At 41.7% G+C, this 20,505-nt stretch overlaps 2 protein-coding genes across 2 annotated transcripts in view; one reads left to right on the top strand and one right to left on the bottom strand.

Annotated features, from left to right (window-relative positions):
- Positions 1–16,102, top strand: part of NDUFAF2 (NADH:ubiquinone oxidoreductase complex assembly factor 2) — a 70,268-nt gene extending 54,166 nt beyond the window's left edge. Inside the window, exons 3-4 of the mRNA XM_083883655.1 lie at positions 729–769; positions 15,035–16,102. Of these exons, the coding sequence (XP_083739781.1) occupies positions 729–769; positions 15,035–15,292 (299 nt within the window). The 3' untranslated portion in view covers positions 15,293–16,102. The remainder of the gene's footprint in view (positions 1–728; positions 770–15,034) is intronic.
- A 52-nt stretch (positions 16,103–16,154) lies between these two features.
- On the bottom strand, positions 16,155–19,081 carry SMIM15 (small integral membrane protein 15). Its single transcript, XM_083883656.1, has 3 exons — positions 19,040–19,081; positions 18,900–18,955; positions 16,155–17,895 (listed from the first exon to the last, which is right to left on the bottom strand). Exon 3 carries the CDS (start codon positions 17,866–17,868, stop codon positions 17,644–17,646), a length of 225 nt encoding a protein of 74 aa, XP_083739782.1. The 5' UTR covers positions 17,869–17,895; positions 18,900–18,955; positions 19,040–19,081; the 3' UTR covers positions 16,155–17,643.
- Positions 19,082–20,505: the final 1,424 nt, after the last annotated feature.

Below are 20,505 nucleotides of genomic sequence, written 5' to 3'. Positions count from 1 at the left end.
GGCAAATGTCTGTGGATCTTGTTCAGAAAACCTGAGCTACAGGACGACTGTCATCACCACTGCTTTTATTCCTCCATTCCTCTGCTGTCCATTCCAGCATGAATTAACTGAGATGGAGGGATCCTTCTCCCAGTCACAGCACCCACCCTTCCTGGAAGTGGGTAAAATCCCATAGAGCCACAGGATGCTTCAGTCCAGACTCTGCAGTCCCTCAGTCAGGTCTGGGGCTGTACCTTTCATACCTGTAAAGGAATTCTACCTGGTAGTAACATAATAAGATTTTCTGCTTTAAGAATGTCTGAAGCATGTCCAGGAATCCTTTTTCTCCAGGGTGGTCTAAGGCTGTTCTTACTTTCCATCAGTCAGCCTGTCATTTTTTTAGGGTGTACCTCAACTCTATTGCAAGCTCAACAATAAGCTTGTGCCGTAAGCCCTGCTTTTTAAGCCCTGTTTTAACAGCCAAAGTGATACACAAACTGTGCCCAAGGTCTCCACACAGACGTGACACCATCCTCCACCCCTCCCTTCTCTGAAGATTTGAGTATTGAAACAGAAAACAACATTTTGTGCCTACATTTTGGGAAATGAAAGGTTTTCCAGGTTGTGGTGAATTCTATTGTATTTTTTTTTCGTAAATACCTCCTTTCTGTAACAAATTCATAATAATTTTGAGTTTAAATACTGTTTGTGATCTTTGAAATAACCCATGTGATTTTTATTTTTTTCAGCATGGATAAGAAAAAAGAGAGAAGATCCACCCACCATTGAGGTGAGATGAAATGTCTTTAAATTTTCAGTTGTTGTGATGAAACTATCGTAATTAATTTATAGTGGACTCATCTGTGCAGTAATCTGTCAGTCGTGGGGGAGAATTTAGTATGTTCCTTGCCTAATTGATGAAAAGACACACTGACCAGATATCTAACACTTAGAAAAAAGTAAAATATGTGGAAATAGAAACTCCGTTATTCTTCAGTCATTTTCTGTAGGAATTCTTTTAAGATGATATACATAGGTTCTTTAAGATGACCATAACCATTGAAGAGTTTCTTCAATTAAACAAATTCTTAAATTACTACTGCTGCTTTTTAATTAATGTAAGGTTTTTTTCATGGTAGTTGTTATTAAAATGTGAATTTCAAATCCAGCTGCCAGTGGAGTCATCGAAACAGGAAAACCAATTGCACTAGCAATTTACAGTGCTAATGCTACAGGGAGTTGCAGTTGTGTCTTTTTCCATAAGAGAAAGCAGAGAAATGTCCCACAGTGCATTTCACACTGAAGAGTTTGTAAAGAGTTTAGAAACAAGCTCGACTGCTGATCTGTGTATGCAGATGCGTGCACACACATACATAACCTGTCAGCATTTCTGTTACAAGTTGCTAAGCACCAGCTAGGAATGAGAGAGAAGACATTGTTTGTTGCAGAAGATTCAAAATTACACCCATGGAGGCAGATACTTGACTTGCATCAGGAGTAACTCTGTCAAGTTCAGATATGTTGGCATCTCCAGCCATTTGGTAACTGAGATCTTCTGGAACATCCTGCCTGGCCTGTGAAAAGTTGTCCTGACTCCTGTGTATTGAGATGACCTGGGGAAGCTTGTCAGCTGATGCTGACAAATTATAAGTCATTGAAACAAGCTCCTACAACACACAGCTTTTCAACTCATTTTCTCTGCCTCTCTTTCACATTTGCCACTGAGACTATAGAGACAGTAAGGGCTATAATACACCCATGAATGAAAGAAGTTTAAGTTAAATTTATCCTTAAACCTATGCAGGGAGGTATGTATTTAAACCCACAGAGTAAATGTGGGTTTGTTTTTCTATTTCTTAATTTTTTTTTCTCTTCCTTCTCCAATCTAATTACTTATGTAGAACCATGGAACTGATACTACAACAGTTGTTCCATCTAAGTTTGGACTGACCTCATTTTAATTACTTCTGGCTTATACCAACTGTTTGCAAATAACTTTTATTGTTGAAATTACCACTTATGTGATACTTGAAGATAGGAGCTGTTGTGTCTTTTGTTCTATCATTTCTGTGAGCCAGGCTGCTGTGATAGTTGCTCTGAGGTAAACCTGCTCCGAGGCAGGCAGCCTTGGGTCTGGAATTGGTGCAATAAAACTCCTTCTGGTGCTAGAGATGTTGGTTCATTTTTGAAATACGGAGCAAGAAGTCTCCACAGGTGAGAGAACTGTGGAACAATAGTGTTCTAAATATTTTACCTTCCAGAAAAAGAAATTCCTGGAGAGTGAAAGATTGCCGTGGCTAATGGTGCATTCAGAGGACTTCTTATATTTTTAGTTTCATGAGGTAATAGATCTGAGAAGTAATTTAGCAGCTAGGTACTTTACCTGCAGGGTAAGTGTGCATTGACCGTATCACAGAGCAGAAACGATAAACGAGGAATTTGAAAATAGCTGCCTTTTCAAGTAATCTCTAAATAGTTTTTTTTCCTGTGTAAAAAATAGTAGTTAAAATATATGTTAAAAATTCTTGCTAATATTTTGAAAACAATACTCCAGTCATATTTTTAATATGTGATAGTAAAGCCTAATTTTTTTCTCCATATTACAGAAAATAGTTTGAGGCACTATATATGATCTACTTTTCTGCTAATTTGGAACTGGCACAAACCCTTATATCACAATATCATAATAAATATAATTGTAGCACTGAAGTTCATAAAGCACGTTGTTTGGTCCCTATTTGTAGGGCCAATTTGCTTTAGTGTTTTAGCTACATAAACTTTACTGGCTGCTATTCCATATTATATTCCCCTTTTGACAGTAAAGATGGTATGGTAAACTGCTGTTTGATAGCTATGAAACAAGGGAATATTTGTGGCATATTCCATGTTGAAACCCTGTATAACAAATCTCCTTGTTCTTTTGTGTATTTCTCATGAGAACAGACTATTTCTGAAAAAGGATGTAAACCCCACAAATTTTGCATTTTCGCTTTAATGACATTTTGCTGTCAACATCTTATGGCAGCAACCCAAAGTTCCTAAAGCGTAAGTTTCTGGAGCTGTGACTATGTTCCTACCACTGCAGTCTGTAAAAGTACTTTCTTGGATGATTTTCCTCTTTCCTCTACTTTGCCCTTCATTTTTTTTTTCTTTCTAATATCAAATGACATATGTTAAAATTTATTACAATTTCTGTTCCACTTCTGTTAGCCTACCATCCACTCTTTTCACTCTTGTATAGGGTTTTTTTTTATATATTTGTCTACCTCATCTTTTATTAACTCTTGGCTATTTATGATAGATGTTGCCCAAGTGCTTACATTACCAGGTTTCATGATGAGGTCTGTGACAAATTTTTAATTCAAAATATTGCAGAGATACAGCTTTACAAAGCAGTTGGATCTTACTGATCACACTGATGATCACAGGTTGGGAACCAATGGTTTGGTAAATACTCTGGGCTAACAAAATGTCGTTGATAATCATCAGGACATGTCAGTCATTTAAGTGAGAACAAATGTAATTGTTCTGCCCTGACATTGGTCAGAGCAGTTGGGTCATGACATCAAGCTAAGTCTGTTGATGATTTTCTTTGGACTTGATCATGTTTTGTATTCAGGCCATTCTTTCTTCCACAATCACCTAACTGATCTTTTTTTATTTGTTTGCTTGTTTCCATTATAAAGTTTTCACTTTCACTTAGAAGAAGTTGCTTTACCTCTCTTTCTTGAGTTTATCTCTCTCTCTTTTTTATTTTTTTTTTTTTTTAATGGAAGAATACTCCAAGTCAGCTTGTGCAATGTTAAATGTACCACATCCCTAATGGTTTCTTTCCTCCTTGTGCACCCATCTCTCTTTCCCCATTTTTGAAGGAAGTCACTTGGCCTTTTATGTCTGGCTAGACATAACTCATGAATATTACTCATCACCTTGGTTATTTCTAACCTGGCCAGTTACATAAGGAATGTTAATGCTGGAAGCCTTGAGCTATAAATGAAGTAAAAATAATTTTCTGGGATACTGGTAACAGGTGGTTGCCTATTGATTTTTTTACAGCTTGAAATATGCCAAGTCTCAACTCAGTTATGATAGGGGTGCAGATCCCATTGTTTCGTATGTTCTTCTTAAACATAATCTGTTCCTGTGGTAATCAGGGAATCTATCTTGATATAGAGTTCTGGATCATGCCTTTGCCCTGTCTGAGCATGTGTACAATATATACAGTACATATACTCCTTAATAACAATGAGAATCTGAGCTTGAATAGATACATTTTTGCATTACTGTAGCGTCCTATAATCTACCCCTTTATGTGTATATTGAGTAGGATCAGATATGGTTGGCTGAAGAAAATCATTACCTTTATTCCTGTGCAGCTCTAAATTACATTTTAACCAGTTTAACTAGGGATTAATAACTAAGTTGACTAATACATTTATTTATTATGTATATAGGAAATTAGATGTATGTAGCAAGTATTTTTGCAAATAGGAAATATGTCATTGTCTAGTGACCTTTCAATTTTAAATTAATGAAAATGTTTTAAAGGCTACTAATACTAAAATTATTTTAATCAAATGCTATTTTGTGGAAGCAGATTTGATAATTGTTGTGGTTTGAAAGCAAAACGAATGAGAGGCTCCAAGTCAGAGATATAATTTAATAAGAAGAAAGGTAAAAAGGTAAAAATTAAAATAAAATAAATGCAATAACACAAAGGATCACTGACAGAGTCAGAATACAACCTGAGCAGGATGGTGGAAGCAGTCCAGGTGAAGTGCTCTTCCTGAAGCAGTGATCCTGTAGAAAGGTCTGGGAGCTCTGGTCCTCTGGGAATCCAGTGGGTAAGTGCTACCTGCACTGTCCCACATACCAGCTTATATCCAGGTGAGAATGCTTGGCTCCTCCCCCTGGGCAGAGCGTCTCACAATAGGATGAGGAGTTGTGAAGTGGGTCCTTGATGGCCCATTAACAGAGATAACCCCTGGAGGGAGTTACCTGTGACTCATGGGCCATTAGCAGGAGACACCCCAAAGGCCATTAGCAGAAGAGGCAGGGGCTTGGGAAAACACTAGCCCACCTGGTTTCAACAGTTCATGAAGATGGTGATAGAATAAATACTTTGTGTACATCCTACACTGCAACCCAGGACAATAATTTATCGCTTCCCATGCATATTAGTTCACCTGCTAAACTTTAATGCTGTAAAAATGTATTGAGAAAAGTTGTGTTGAGATATAGCAGTTTTTTTATAGAAAGGATATTCCATGCATGCAAATTATTTCCTGTTAAAGGCTATTCTCTTCCATGCTCTGAGCCACAATCCACCTTCTGTATAGCTCATCCAAAAATTTCTAAGGTAAATGTAAAGGTACTGTCTTGCATATGCTTCTGCCTCCCAGTTTTCCTTCTGGCTACATTTCTCTACTGACTTTAAACATGGCATCTTTATATTTTGGATTTTTCACATCTTGTTTGGAAAAGAAAGAAAAGATGCTCATGAAGACAGGGAAGAAACCTTTCTTCAGGCCTTTCTGTGCCTAACTTCTATTTGAATTTTTTTCTTATTTGAGAGGGCATCAGATTTGTAAAGGCTTTTAAGAATTCTGCCATCTATAACACAAGATATCTGAATGTATTTAGAAATCTAACCGTTATTTTCTCCCATAACAGATCTTATATCTACACACTACTGACAGTGTCCTGAGGTTCAAGGATATCTGAGAAACTTGGCATTGTTTAATGCCAAGTCTGTAAATTTCCATGTCTGTAGAATGGATACAGAAATAGTTACAGACTTTCCTGGAGTGTCAGAAAACTAGTGAGGAAACTTGCAATTATGGCAATGCCAAGAGAAACTGATATGGAGAGAAATGGTTTATCTCTGATCTCACCAATGTGGTATCCTGAAAGTGGTTCATGTGAACCCATAGTAACACATCTTTGTGTACACAGATCTTTGTACTAGATAGCACTTCCCTGTTGATGTAGATGCTGCTTCCTCAGTAGCACACACAGGGCTGCAGAGCCGCAAATCCCAGTTTGAACTGAAACCTCTCTGTTGTTCTGTATGCATGTATGTTTTTTCACATTTACTTCCCATTTCATGGGAAGTAAACTAGAATTTCATATTCCTTTAATTAGCATCAAGATCCTGAAAATAGTTTGAAATTGAAAATCATAATAAATGATTGCTTTTCATGTAGTATGTACTTGTTACACAGTAATAAAATTCAGTGAGTTCCAAATTGCACAGTTGGATAGAAGGTGAAATGCTAAAAAAACCTTCTGTGATGATGCTTTTATTCTTTTAAACTGTTTCTAGGGTATCCATAATTATCTGCTTTGGCAAACTCCTTGTCATGTGAGGAAAAAACATACTTCAATTAATTACAATAAGCTTGAGATTTCTTCCTCTCAGCCCCCAAATAATTCCATTGAAATTAAATTCTATTGAGTTCCCACGATGTATATCCACTCTTCTCATTTGCTTGATCATAAGTATTATTTATTTGAGAGATGGTATGATGAAAAGTAGTTCATTCATGTAGATTAGTTTACACAGAATTTGCATTCATTAAGGAAATTCCTTTAGAAAAATTCTTTGTTTGACACTGTTGGGATTGCATGTTATAGTTTTGCCTCTGTCTGTTTTCAGATGCTTCAGTTGAGAAGTTGTAAAATGAGAACACTGACAAGGAGATTGTGTTTCCTACATAGAGACTAGGGCTTAGCACATGAGTAGTTTAATCCTGAAGCCACCGAAAGCTACACAGTGTGATTAACAGTTCAAGGAAAAAAAAATATTTAAAAAGCACAGGGACAAATGTGTCTCTGAGCAAAATATTTCCCACCATTGTTGTCCAGAATCACAACCAGGATTTGGGCCATATTCAATACCTTAGGTTGCACTAAATGCCATTTTGCATAATAAATTATGCATGATTCCAGAGAGGATTATTCTTCAATGCAAAAGGGGAATAAAATTTTACAATATAAAGAACTGAGCAATGAAGACCTTAAATAGAAGGGAGTAGTCATAGAAGTCAATAAAAAACCCTCAAACTAAGCATTTGAAGAAGCCATCATCTTTTAGATTTTTTCTTCTTGTTCATTTTAACTTTCTCTTTAAGTTTTAAATATAACTGCTTTTCAGCCTCTACAGAGGAATATTGGGGCCATTTTTCCCCATTGCTTACAGATTGCCTTGTGCTCCTATCCTTGTGGGACAGAGTGCATGGAGCACTGGCTCTGTGTCCTGGTTCACTGACAGCACAGCTGAGCGGGGGTGGAGGGCAAAGTGAAGCGTACCAGGAAAAGGGCTGGTACAGATTACATCACATGTAGACTGGGTAAAGCAAGGACCAAACTGTGAGTCACAGCTACAGTTCCTTGTTTGCTCTGTGGGGATCAGGGCTATGCATTGCCCTTTATTCAGGGCAGAGTGCAGTGGTGCCAGGCTAGTTTGTGTTTTGTGCTGCTTCTACACAGTTTCATCTGTAATCTTGAATATATGTGTAGTTTTGGACAAATATCTTTGCAGAATTGTAAAAATAATTCAGGCATGTAACAGTGTATCTTTCCGGGGTGCAGCCAGGGCCCTTCTAAATCCCAGTCAGCCTCTCTGTAGAGAAACTGCTTGAAAACTATTCAGGCAGCAATTCAAGCTCACACAACCACACATGTCCCAAGGCTAGCTCAGCAGAGAGGCAGAAGGCTCCCAGCCCCAAATCAATTTCCAGCAAGCGTTTGTTCCAGTGTGCCAAAGGTGGATCCAGAGCCAGAGAGGGGACCATGTGGTTTTCTCAGTATATATAGAGTCTCAGGTTTGGGGGTGGTACAAGGGGCAGGGCAGAGGGCAAGTGGCCATAGGAAAGAAAGGAACAGGACACCAGGCCCCATAGCCAATGGGGAAACAGGGAATATCATGGGGTGGGTGGTGGGCTTGCCAAACCCAGAGAGAAGATTGCACAATGTCTGCAAGGATCCATGGGGAAAAGCCTTTTTTACACCTGGGATATTTTTAAACTTCACTTTTCCAGGGCAGGGCAGTTGGAAATTCCTTTAATGTCATGAGGGACTCCACACAGGCACAAACCCCTACTGTCTCCATGTGTTGGTGATATGCTTTACAGTCTGGTGTCTCTTCCTTTTGCCTCTTTCTACATTTTCTTGCCAAACACATGAGTGTTACACTGTGGTGCCCTAGAAAATATGTCAGCTCATGCCAGAGATTCTATAGTTCATAACTAGCACTGTAGTAATTCAGTAATAGTAAGCACTGCTTGTCTGTAGATATAATTTAAACAAAAATTACTGTGAGTTATGATTAATATTTAACTGGTTTACCTTGGTGGTAAATGTAGTGTTAGGACTGCATGTAAAACTAAATATTGTAACTGATCAGATTTGCTCAAAAACTGAACCTGTGTAAAGCAAATCTTACATTGATTTGATTAACGTTGTCTGTTGATGGACCAAGGATATTTAGTGTATGTTCTTTACAAAATTAGCAATCAGTGTTTGATTTAAATAACTATTTTGGCTATTCCAGATGACTCTTTCTATTTCAAACTGGTTTTGCCATGCAGTGACAGCTTTTCATTTACCACATTATTTCTCATTCCCAAGCTGGTACTGCTGGGGTCATATTCAGTTGCTGAGTTATCAAGACCTGCCCTGGATCAGAACATTCAGTGCTTCCCAAAGATGAAGTCCTCTCTCTTCCTCCTACTCTTGATGTAATATGATGTAATAGCCAATTATTTCATCTTGCCTATTTAAGTTGTCAAACTGGAAAATGGAGTTTAGTTTAATTGTTTGGTGATATTCTAAAAAATGGTGACTCAGCTTAACTTCTAGCAATTTGCCTGAGTTTCAGTTAATTTGAGGATGAAGAAAAATTCTGAGATGTTAAATTGTCTTACGTCATTTTTTTTAATACTCTGCCAAAACAATTTTTCATTCCATTTGTTATTTTTAAAATTTTTGCCAACCTGCAGGTATGAATTTTTAACAGGCAGAGTTCTAAGTTCAAGGTCATTCATAATTAAACCTAAAATATTCACACTAGACATAAAATGTAAGTATTCTATGATCTGCACTGTCTGCAGTTCAAAAATCGTTAATCTGTCCAGCAGTTTCTCAGTTCTGGCATCAAATAGTAACTAGCTAACAGATTCAAATCAAGAGAAATCATGAGTATTTCAAATTATGGTAACTTGGGAAGTGAAATAGTTTCTAAGACAACGTAAAGAAGCTGTTTCTAATTTAATCAAAATGCAAACCCATCTGAAAAAAAAAAGTGACATTTTTCTCAAAATTAATAATAAATAAAACCCTTGTAAATAAAGGGTTAGGTCTAGTGTCTTTAGAAAACCTTCTGGAAAGTTCCAATCTGTTAAAATAACCTTTAATGTCTGCTCATTAGATGCTGTACATTGGTGCTGCATATCTGCAAGTACCTGCATCCTTAGAACTCCTGGAGTTCACAACTTTGTGCTCAGGAGTTAAAAAATCTTTTGTGGAGGCAAGTGCTGGTGTGACTGGCTTGAGGTGTGGCTGGCCTGAGGGCCGAGGGGGATACAGTGAGGGGAGGGCTGGTTCCTCTGGATGCGAGGTTCAGCAGGTGCTGCAGGATAGAGAGGATTCAGTACTGCCATTTGCCTGTGGAGAAGAATAGCAAGAAGTATTCAGCAAAGACTGATCATTACTGAACCAGACTCCGCTTGAAGGAATGAGTGTGTCTAGAGAACCCTCTTTGGTATCCATGACACCTTCCTTCCGAGAGGGATTAATTTTGTTCATTCTGTAAGGCTACTAGTTTATACAGGAAGGGTAAAGAAGTGACAATATGGGAGTCTTTAAGAGCAAAAGGACACTGCATTCTGAATATTAACTCTACAAAGCAGGTCTTCCAGTATAGTTAGGTAGGCATCTGAAATCTTTTCTAGATTTTTCTCCTTGTGTGGAGTGGAGATGAATATGCCACAGAGGATACTTTGTGATAAATTCAGCTGCCTGAGTTACTGAGATCTTTGAAAAATACATAGTTTGCAACAAAAGTGAAAATTTCATGCTGGTGGCAGGAAATACAGCCTTTTGCAGAAACACCCTTGGAAGACAGCAACATGTCTTGAGCTGAGTTGCTCCTAGAAGAGCCTATCTTTCATTCTTTGATCATGCAGCTGTTACCAATACTAAGATGTCAGATTATGCAGAAGTCAGCAGTTCTGTGGATGAAAAACAGCTGCCTCAATCTCCACATAGGGCTACTTTGGTATTTCCGTAATAATAATGTTCTTCAAGAAAAGCTTAGACATCACTTTCTTAAACTCTGCCTTCCTAAGGAGGGAAGACATGCGGCTCCAAACATTACAAGTGTTAAAAACCTCATACAACTTAAAATAATCACCAAAGCTGGACAACCTACAGTGATAAAATGTTTTGTTTTACTTTCCACCTAAAAATAAATTGCAGAACATGTAGTTGGACTTAGCTCTTGGCATATCCTTTTGTGTATCCTATTCTATATACTGTACTGGGAGCTGATACATTTCAAAGTGAACATCTGCATGTAGGGATTTCAACTGCTTTAAAATGTGGCTGGATATCCTAAATGGTGGGTTGTTGTTGTTTTGTTTTGTGGGGTTTTCTTTGTTGTTATTGTTTTGTTGTTTTGGGTTTTTTTTCAGCATAGCCCCAGTTCTTAGAGTTTTCTTTATTAAAAATGTTGAAGGACATTTCTGATGCTCTTGAGATGCCATGTACTTCCTGAGAATTACTGGTTCAAAGAGCTTATGTAATTTATTTGAACAAAAAGAGAGTGTTGGAAGAACAAGCTAATCCTTTAAAAACTGCAGCTATCTGATAGGTAGTATGTTCTCTGGGTTGGATAGAAAGATTTTCGTAGTTCCCTTAATGGTCAGAGCACATTATATGCTCGTGTACTTACATTTTAGCAGAAAACTTACTGGGGGGCAGTTTATAGTAAAGATAGGCATCTTATAAAATACTGTGATTAATCTTGGAGAGAGACTATAAGTGTTCTGAACCTGACAATGTAACTTAAATAAACAAAATGAGAAAAACCTCCACAAATTAACTTTTAGCCCTCAGTTACTTTTTATAGCAAATTAGACAGTAACGGATTGTTTAGCAGTGGAGTCTCAAAGTGTGAATGTATTTGACCCATTTTTTATAATATGCCAATTGACTCCATACTTCTGGTTCATATTTTCTTTAATTTGAGCACAGGAAACCAGTGATTTCAGTGTATGTGTTAGTGGCATGAGTTTAATGCCAAAAATGAATGTGTACATTTTGTAGTTGAAAAATTTTGTCCTGGTAGATTGTACAGAAAATCCTGAATAAGTCACGTCAGTTTGGAATGGGTTTTTTGCATTTGCTAATAAGAATAATTTCTCATGTTATTTTGGTTTTTTTAAGATCCACTTTTTTATTTTACTATATCACAATTATGCTTTGTCCACAGAAAGCTGATTGCAAGAGCCTTATTTGAGTCTCAAAACCAGAGAACAATTATATATCAACATTTTAAATGGACTTGGAGTATTTGGTTATTTATATATTTGGAATATTTAGTTACAGCTGCTCTTACCTGACTAAGATAACTTTATGTTGAAGTAATCACTTGAAGACATTTTAAATTTGTAATAGCTGTTCACAGTAAGTAGATTATGTTTGTATTTTAATAAATCACTTTCCATTGTTTTAGCATAGACAGTGATGCAGTCTTCAGTTATCACAAAGGTGTTTGCTTTACTTGTTTCTTAGTAATGGTTTAATACAAGCACCACAGGAATAATCCCCTTGAAATCAGTAAGGTTGTGGTGGATTTACATAGGCATGTGGTAAACAGATGTAGAATTGAGAGATGCTACAAAAAGGTTTTGCTATACTGACTTTTGAAAATTTGATCTTGTTATGCTTGGCAGTGTTCCTATTTGAGCATATGAAATTTTTCACCCCTCTTCAGTTTGCAAAGTCATTTGTATTTTACTTTGTGTATTTCCATTCAATTTCCATTTGTATGCAAAGAATTCTGTCTCTGCTCTATATATCTGTGAATTTAAGTATGGAGGCAACTAAGAACCAAGAAAAGGGGTTACTTTCCATGGTACCTCCAAGATAAGGTGTATTGAGTTTGTATGGCCCGGTTTTGGTAGCAGGGCAGCGGCTTCAGTGAGAACCTGCTAGAATTTTCCTCCAAGTCTGGCAGAGACAGTCCCAGCCAGTTCCAGGATGGATGTGCCTCTGGTCACAGCTGGGCCCATCAGAAATGGTGGTAATTCCTCTCTGATGACATATTTAAGGAGACTTAAAAAAAGTTTTGCAGAGCTGTAATTGTGCTCAGAGAAGAGCAGGGTGACAGTATGTGAGAGGAACAGCCCTGCAGACACCCAGGTCAGGGGAGAAGAAGGGAGAGGAGCTGCTCCAGGCACCAGAGCTGAGGTTCCCCTGCAGCCCATGGTGCAGAGCATGGTGAGACAGCTGTGCCCCTGCAGCTCATGGAGGTCCCTGGGGATTCAGAGATCCACCTGCAGACCCTGGAGGAAGCCCATGCTGGAGCAGGCAGATGCCTGAGACAGGGCTGTGACCTTCTGAGAGGCCCATGTTGAAACAGGGTCCTGGCAGGGACCTGCCCACCCACAGAGAGAGGAGGCCATGCTGGAGCAGGTTTCTGGGTAGGACTTGTGACCCTGTGGGAGATCCATGCTGGAGCAGGTTGTGCCTGAAGTACTGGACCCCGTGGAAGGGACCTACATTGTAGTAGTTTGGGGAGGACTGTTGTTGAGGAGATGGACTCATGCTGGAGAAGTTCATGAAGAACTGTCTCCCGTGAGTGGGATCTCATGATGGTATAGGGAAAGGACTCCTCCCCCCGAGCATACTCCCCCCGAGTATGATGAACTGACCATAACTCCTATTCCCTGTCTCCTTGCACTTGCTAGGAGAAGGAGACAGAGCTGAGAAGGAGGGAGGGGTAGGGGGAAGGTAATTTTCTTATTTTACTTCTCATCATCCTGTGATAGGATTGAGTCTTTTTCGCTCGTGATGGTATTTAGTGCGTGATCTCTCATAGTTCTTAACTTGTGAACTCTTAATTATATTTTCTCTCCTCTGTCCAGCTGTAGAAGGGAGTGACAAGCTCTGGTAAGCATCTGGCATCTGGCCATGGTCAACCCCCTACATAGGATTTTCTTTAATTCTTTCTTTTAAAGCATTCTTAGGTGTTCTTAGTTGCTATTTCAACTCTTGGCAGTATTGCATGTATTTTAACACCTAAATTCCTAAAATAATGTCCTTGCTCACTGAGGAGTGTACTGGTATAATTTCTCCTTAACTCTTCCATATACTTGTAATCCAGAGAAAAGAATTCAGCCTTTTTCTTAATTCTGGAGGCCATCTCTATCTACATGGATGACTGGAAGATGATCAGGAATAGTCAGCATGGATTCATTGCAGATAAATCATGCTTGACTTTTGTGATGGCACAATTACCTGGATGGAGGAGGGGAGAGCAGTGAAACCTCGACTTCAGCAAGGCTTTTGACACTGTTTCTCATAACATCTGTGTAGGAAAACACAAGAGGTGTGGACTGGATGAGTGGACAGTGAGGTGGATTGAGAAGTAGCTGAATGGCAGAACCAGAGGGCTGTAATCACTGGCACTGGTGATGTTCCCCAGGGTTAAGTGCTGGGCCCAGTACTGTGTAACTTATTCACCAGTGACCTGGGTGAAGGGCAGACACCTCCTCAGCAAGTTTGCTGAGGACACAGAGCTGGGAGTGATGGCTGATACCCCAGAGGGCTGTGCAGCCCTTCAGAAGGACCTTGACAGGTTGGAGAGATGGGCAGAGAGACCGAAATTCAGCAAAGGCAAAGGGAGGGTTCTGCACATGGAGAGGAACAAAACCCCAGGCACCAGCACAGCCTGGGGCTGCCCTGCTGGGGAGCAGCTCTGAGGAGAAGGACCTGGGGGTCCTGGTGGACAACAAGCTGTCCATGAGCCAGCAGCGTGTCCTGGTGGCCAAGAAGGCCAATGGGATCCTGGGGACATTAAGAAGAGCATTGACAGCAGGTTATGGAAGGTGATCCTGTCCCTGTACTCAGCCCTGGTGAGGCCTCCCCTGGAGTGCTGTGTCCAGTTCTGGGCTCCTCAGGACAAGAGAGAAATGGAGCTCCTGCAGCAGATCTAGCAGAGGGCAGTGAATTTGATTAGGGGACTGGAGCATCCCTCCTACAAGGAAAAGCTGAGGAGACATTACTGAGAGGGGACCTGATCAATATCTATCAGTATCTGATGGGAGGATGTCAAGAGGATGGAGCCAGGCTATGCTTGGTGTGCCAAGCAATAGGACAAGAGGTGGTGGGTAGAAACTGACGCACAGGAAGTTCCACCTGAATGTGAGGAAGAACTTCTTCACTGTGGGAAGATTGCCCAGAGGTTGGGGAGTCTCCCTCACCAGAAATAATCAAGCACCATCTGGACACAATCCTGTGGTGTGTGCTCTGGGATGACCCTGCTGGAGCAGGGAGGTTGAATGACGTTGGACCAAATGACCCACTGTGCTATCTTACAACCTGACCAGTCTGTGATTTCATGATTTTAGTTATTTATTTTGTGGTCTTGCACTAGCAAGATCCCAAAGGTTGCACATCTGTTTCTCCCAAAACTGTGCAGAACAGATGCAAATGATAAATAGCTCTAAGTATCAACTCCAACATAGGAAACAATGCAAAAGTGGCCTTATTTTTAATGTACTTTCACATTCGTTGATGACTACATTTAATTTAATTTCTTCTTTTTGCTCCAATTGAATAGTGAAGTGGATACCACAATGCAGTTTTTCTTCAACAAGATGTCTCAAACATCAAGAACCTTCTAGATAGGATTGAATTCGCAGTTGTGTAAAACCAAATATGGGTTATAAAATTAAGAATAGAAATGATTGTTTAAAATGCTTTATTGCAACACTGTGTATTGCATTTGCTTCTGACTTACTTAATTATCTTTCTATTTTGTTCTTAGGAGATTCTTAGGAATGAAAATTATAGAGAAGAAATGAAACAGAAAGTCAAGGATGTATCTGAAAAGGATAAGCTGCTTCAGGCCAAGGAGTACGAGGAAGGACTTGTGGCTGAGCCAAGTCATACTCAGGTTAAAGGCCACGCATCTGCCCCTTACTATGGAAAGAAGGAGCCCTCACAAGACCCCACAAGCACTGCAAATACCTTCCAGCCAGGTGCCTGGATGCCACCAGGCAGTGATAGTAGTCAAAAGAAATAAGCAATTTAATGGACAGATACTGCTAATGAATAAATATTTTAACAGATGACATATACAAGAGTGTACATATACAGGTGTGTTATATACAAGAGTGCAATAAAGTAGTATTAAAGCAGTTTCAATTGCTTTTGCAGAACTACTCAAATATGCTTAATCATGACGAAGTATTGTGAAGTGTCTGGAATTAGTGAAAAACAGGGTGTGTTACTAAGTTTGGTTTTGACAGTTGCTGTTCATCAGTTACTCTTTAATTCATAGCTAAAAGACTATCTAAATTTTCTTAAAGTCTAAATTGATTTTTTCCTTCGAGACTAATTTAGTTTCAAAACTGTTCTTGATGTAAGAATCGTACTTACATTTTCCCAAACCTTGGCCAAGATGTCTCTTCAGAATAAATCCCTTGGCAGTGCCAGCGTACTTTCTACTGGCAAGCAGATGGAAAAGTTGATTTCATGAACAGGAATCACTATGACACTACACTGATTATACACTGTACTCACCATAGGGACATTCTTGTAACTTACAACAGTCAACATATTTGAATGTTTGATTTGCAATTTCCACCGGGTAAAATCAGTTAAACTACATATAACTGCTTTAATAGAAACTAGAAGTACTTGATAAAGCTGCTCAAATATAACACTAGGTCTGGGACAAGGGACTGTCATGAATATTTTAAAAAATTAATTAGTTTTTATTCCTGGTGTATTCATGGACTTCTCTAGATGATTAGATTATTTTGGCTATAGCTTAGATACATAAAAAGTGCAGATTATTTGCTTAGATATGATGTTTGAGAACTTCAAATAAAAATAAAGACCACACTTTTTTTTTTTTTCAAAAAGTATCAAATTTATTTATGGAGTATATCCCTCACCAGTTCTCCTCCCTGTGTTTCAAGCTATGTAGGTATCAAAGGTCGAACACATACATCTTTGACAACACTTCATACAAAACATGGAGACTTAATCTCACACATTTATAAAATGCCCAAATGTCATATTCTAATAATGCTTGCTTTCACCAACAAAATTGAAATGGGATCAACTTCACATTTACTTAAAGTAATTTCAGTTAGACTCCCCACTTCTGATCCCCTTTGGTGTCAGCCAGCTCTATAGGTCTCTTCATTTGAACAATAGTATTAAGGTTTTATTTTTAAACCTGATCAAAGAGTAGCTGCTAGAATGCACAACTCCGTGCTGCTGTTTAGAAATACACAAAATGTAAAATCTTAATGATTGCTACAAGCTCTTTTGAACTAGACTATGTAGAGGCCACCACAGACTATTATTAAAAAGTTAGGCCTTGAAAAATTAATCAATTCTGTTTAAAGAGATTAATTGGAAATAAGGTTAAATAATTTTGATCTATTTACAACACAAACCTGACTTTTTTGACAGTGTCAGCATCTTGCAACCTGTAAGGCAGCAGAATTTCAAGGGCCATGAGAACAAAAGTCCTACCTAAACTCAAGTCTTAGATCAAAGGTAGCCAGCAGGTTAGCAAGCAGAACTACTGTCACCAGCTTTCTGCTGTGGGTCTCAGAACACCAGGCCACCTGGGTCTTTGGTCTCACCCCATTTATGGCTATTCTCTGAGGCATAAAGAGTTTATGAAGGCAAAACCAAATTAGTTACAGGTGGAACATTCAGGTGATTGTTAGGGAAGACCAAACAGCAGTACTGTATTTTACAGAACATGAGTGCCATAAGAGAAATGAAGCTAATAAGAACAAGCAATCCGTTTCCTAGAACTTAAAGGCTGTTGATGGCTTGTAGTTCAGGAAACAGGAAAAGCTAAGGTAGGTTACTTCTACAGACAAGCACCACCATCAAAGACACTGCAGCAGCCACTATGGGCACACAGAGCCATATGCAGTGACCTTAAAGGAAATCAGTCATGTCTGCTATTTAATGCTACAGCTACCTTGTCTCTACAGCCCTGCCCAGGGCATGCCAAAACTTGCATTTCTGTAATCCAGTTTATTATTCACATTTTCCCCTAAACCTGACAATTTTAAGACACTTGTTAAGTCATAGCTCAACTAAGAGAAAAAAAAAATCTACCTTCAGAGCCACCCAAGAGGTTAATTTTTTAATTTAACATGCAAATTTAGAAAAGCAACCTGCACTAGGATACAAGTAATAAATTTAATTACTCTAACAACTGTCACTTGGGCAAATTTTAACACAAATCAGCAGGAAAAAAAATACACTGGAAGTATTAGATTTCATTCATATTCAAGAAATAACAGGATCAAGTATCAAAGGACAGTTACAACACAAAATGTACAAGTATTTCATTTTAGAAGTGGATTCTTTGCACGAAGAAGGCCATTTTTTGCCCATTTAATCCTTCTTTGTTCGTTTGGCTTTTGCAATGTTCTCCTGGCGCTTCTGTTTCTTCTTTTGCTCTCGTTCCCGGGCCTCAATCATTTTTGCCAGCTTCCAGGACAGCGCCGCGCTGATCACAAACAGTGGTGTGAGGGCCAAGATCACGGTGGTCAGGAAGCCGTAGGGGTCCTTGGCAGCCCACTCCACGATGTACTCGGCCCAGGCCTTAATATCCAACATCTTTTCTGCTTTCCTAGCGAGCAAACCCTGTGGGATATTTAAAAAAAAATAAAAATCTGAGTACTCAGCAAAATAAAGCACGCATACAACACAAGAACAAAACACAAGAACAAAACACATGAAGTTCCACCTTCACAGGGGCAAGAACAGCTTTACATTGAGGGTGGCTGAGCACTGAGCAGGCTGCCCAGGGAGATCACAGTCTCCCTCTGGAGATACACAAAGCTCTCGTCCACAGGTTCCTGTGTCACCTGCTCTAGGGGACCCTGCCTTGGCAGCCCCAGAGGTCCCTTCCGACCCCAACGATTCTGTGACACCAAGCACCATTCTCGTACAAGTTGTCATTGCTCACTATCAAAGGGCAAGACCATTTTAGTCTTAAAAATGCATAGTATGTGAAATAGTATAGTATAGCAGCGCATAGTATGTGAAAGCACAATACAAAGAATTGATTCTACAATAAAGTTCCATGCTTATAGAATAATTAGGCTTTTAATCAGCCAGAGCTACAAATGCTATTAGCAATATATTGCTAAATGGAAAAAGAGGTTTGTGGTTGCCGGGAAGTGAAGGAAAGCCAGCCCGGTTGGTTTATGTCTCTTTTAAACTGGTTTTACCAGGAGGGGAGGGAGACGTGGCGGTGCTTTGGGTACCGAACAGCCCAGCCGGGCCCCACAGCCCCGCCACGGCCCCGCCACGGCCGGGCTCCACAGCCCCGCCACAGCCCCGCCACGGCCCCGCCACGGCCGGGCTCCACAGCCCCGCCACGGCCCCGCCACTGCCCCGCCACAGCCGGGCTCCACAGCCCCGCCACGGCCCCGCCACTGCCCCGCCACAGCCGGGCTCCACAGCCCCGCCACGGCCCCGCCACTGCCCCGCCACAGCCGGGCTCCACAGCCCCGCCACGGCCCCGCCACGGCCCCGCCACGGCCCCGCCACGGCCCCGCCACGGCCCCGCCACGGCCCCGCCACGGCCCCGCCACGGCCGCTTCCCCCGGGCCTCCCGCCCCGCCGCGGCCGCACCGCCTCACCTGCGGCCCGGGCTCCCTCCGGGCCTGCCGAGCAGCGGAAGGGCGAGCCGAGCTCCCTGCGGAGAGAACACACGGGCCGTGAGGGGACGGCGATGTTCCCCCTCCCGGGGCCGCCCCCGCCCACCGCTGCCCCGCGGTACCGCGGCCTGGGGGGCTCCGGCACTCCGGGCGGAAACAGGAAGGAGGCGCCGGCTCCGCCCAGCCCGCCCCGGAGAGGAGCAGAGCCCGCCCCGGAGAGGAGCAGAGCCCGCCCGGGAGAGGAGCAGAGCCCGCCCCGGAGAGGAGCAGAGCCCGCCCGGGAGAGGGAGCAGAGCCCGCCCCGGAGAGGGAGCAGAGCCCGCCCGGGAGAGGAGCAGAGCCCGCCCCGGAGAGGAGCAGAGCCCGCCCGGGAGAGGAGCAGAGCCCGCCCGGGAGAGGGAGCAGAGCCCACCCGCCGCGGGGCTGGAGCGGCCGCGCCCCGGCCCTGCCCCTCTCTGCCCCTTCACCGCCCGGAGCCTCCGCGGGGCGGGAGGTGCTTTCCTTGGGCCCCGCCCGGAGCCACCGCGGGGCGGGAATTGATTTTCCCTCAGCCCCGCTCGGAGCCACGGCGGGGCGGGAGGTGCTTTTCCCTCAGCCCCTCCCAGTTGATTTCCCCTCAGCCCCGCCCGGAGCCGCCGCGGGGTGGGAGGTGCCGCCAGCCGGGAACCGCCCGGCAGGAAGCGGGGTGGATTCGTCAGTCCATTAAGAAATAAAGCCGTAAGCCGGGGAGAAGGAGTTCTCGATGTACCCGGATGCGGAGTGGCCTCTGGAGGCCGGAATGCCGCTGGCGGCAGAGCTGGAGCCCCGCGGTGTCTCCTGCGCTCCCCGGGCCGGGGCCGTGCCGGGAGCAGGCCGGGGGTGCCTCGGCAAGGGGCCACCTCTGTTCTCCCTCTACTCTCCCTCTCCTCTCCCTCTCCCCTCCTCTCCTCTCCTCTCCGCTGACCCCTCGGGCGGGCTCTTCTGGGGCCACACGGCCCTGCAGGAGCCGCTGGCTATTGCACCGCTCCCCGCTGGGCTGAGCTCCGCAAAAATACTCAGCCGATCTGTTCATTTTCAGCCTTTAATATGCTCATACTGAAAAATCAATTAAAAAAAAACCCACATGTTTTGCCTCTTGTTGCACCAAGCCTTCTCCCTTTGCAGAGGCACGCAGTGAATCTGAATAATAACTTTGTCATGTTTCCAATACAATAAAAAGTGTAGATTAGGGTATTAGGTTAATACATTAGAGAATCTTGCAATTAGTCAAATTGTATTCAGCAATTCAGGATCAATTGTCTGTACTGTACCAGGAAATGGTACCAAGGCAATCTGCTTTCATATATCTTTATGTGAATATTTACATTATTTCAAGGGCAGAAAACTGGCAAATAAAAATATTTTTTTCCTAAAGAGTTATTGACAGGACACCTGACTAATAATCTAGATTTCTTTACTTTCAGTCTGTCGAATGCAAATTTTTGCTATGTGGAAGATAGCATTGTTTGTGTGTTTTTATAAAAAACCCGTTGGTTGTGTTCAACCTCTCGTAATGTCTTTTGAGGAGAGGATAGGATGGGATGGGATAGGATAGGATAGGACAACATGT

This window comes from Zosterops lateralis (genome assembly GCF_965231275.1).
Source record: "Zosterops lateralis genome assembly, chromosome: Z".
In the NCBI taxonomy this organism is placed as follows: Eukaryota; Metazoa; Chordata; class Aves; order Passeriformes; family Zosteropidae; genus Zosterops; species Zosterops lateralis.
This window is presented reverse-complemented; position numbering and strand designations above follow the sequence as displayed.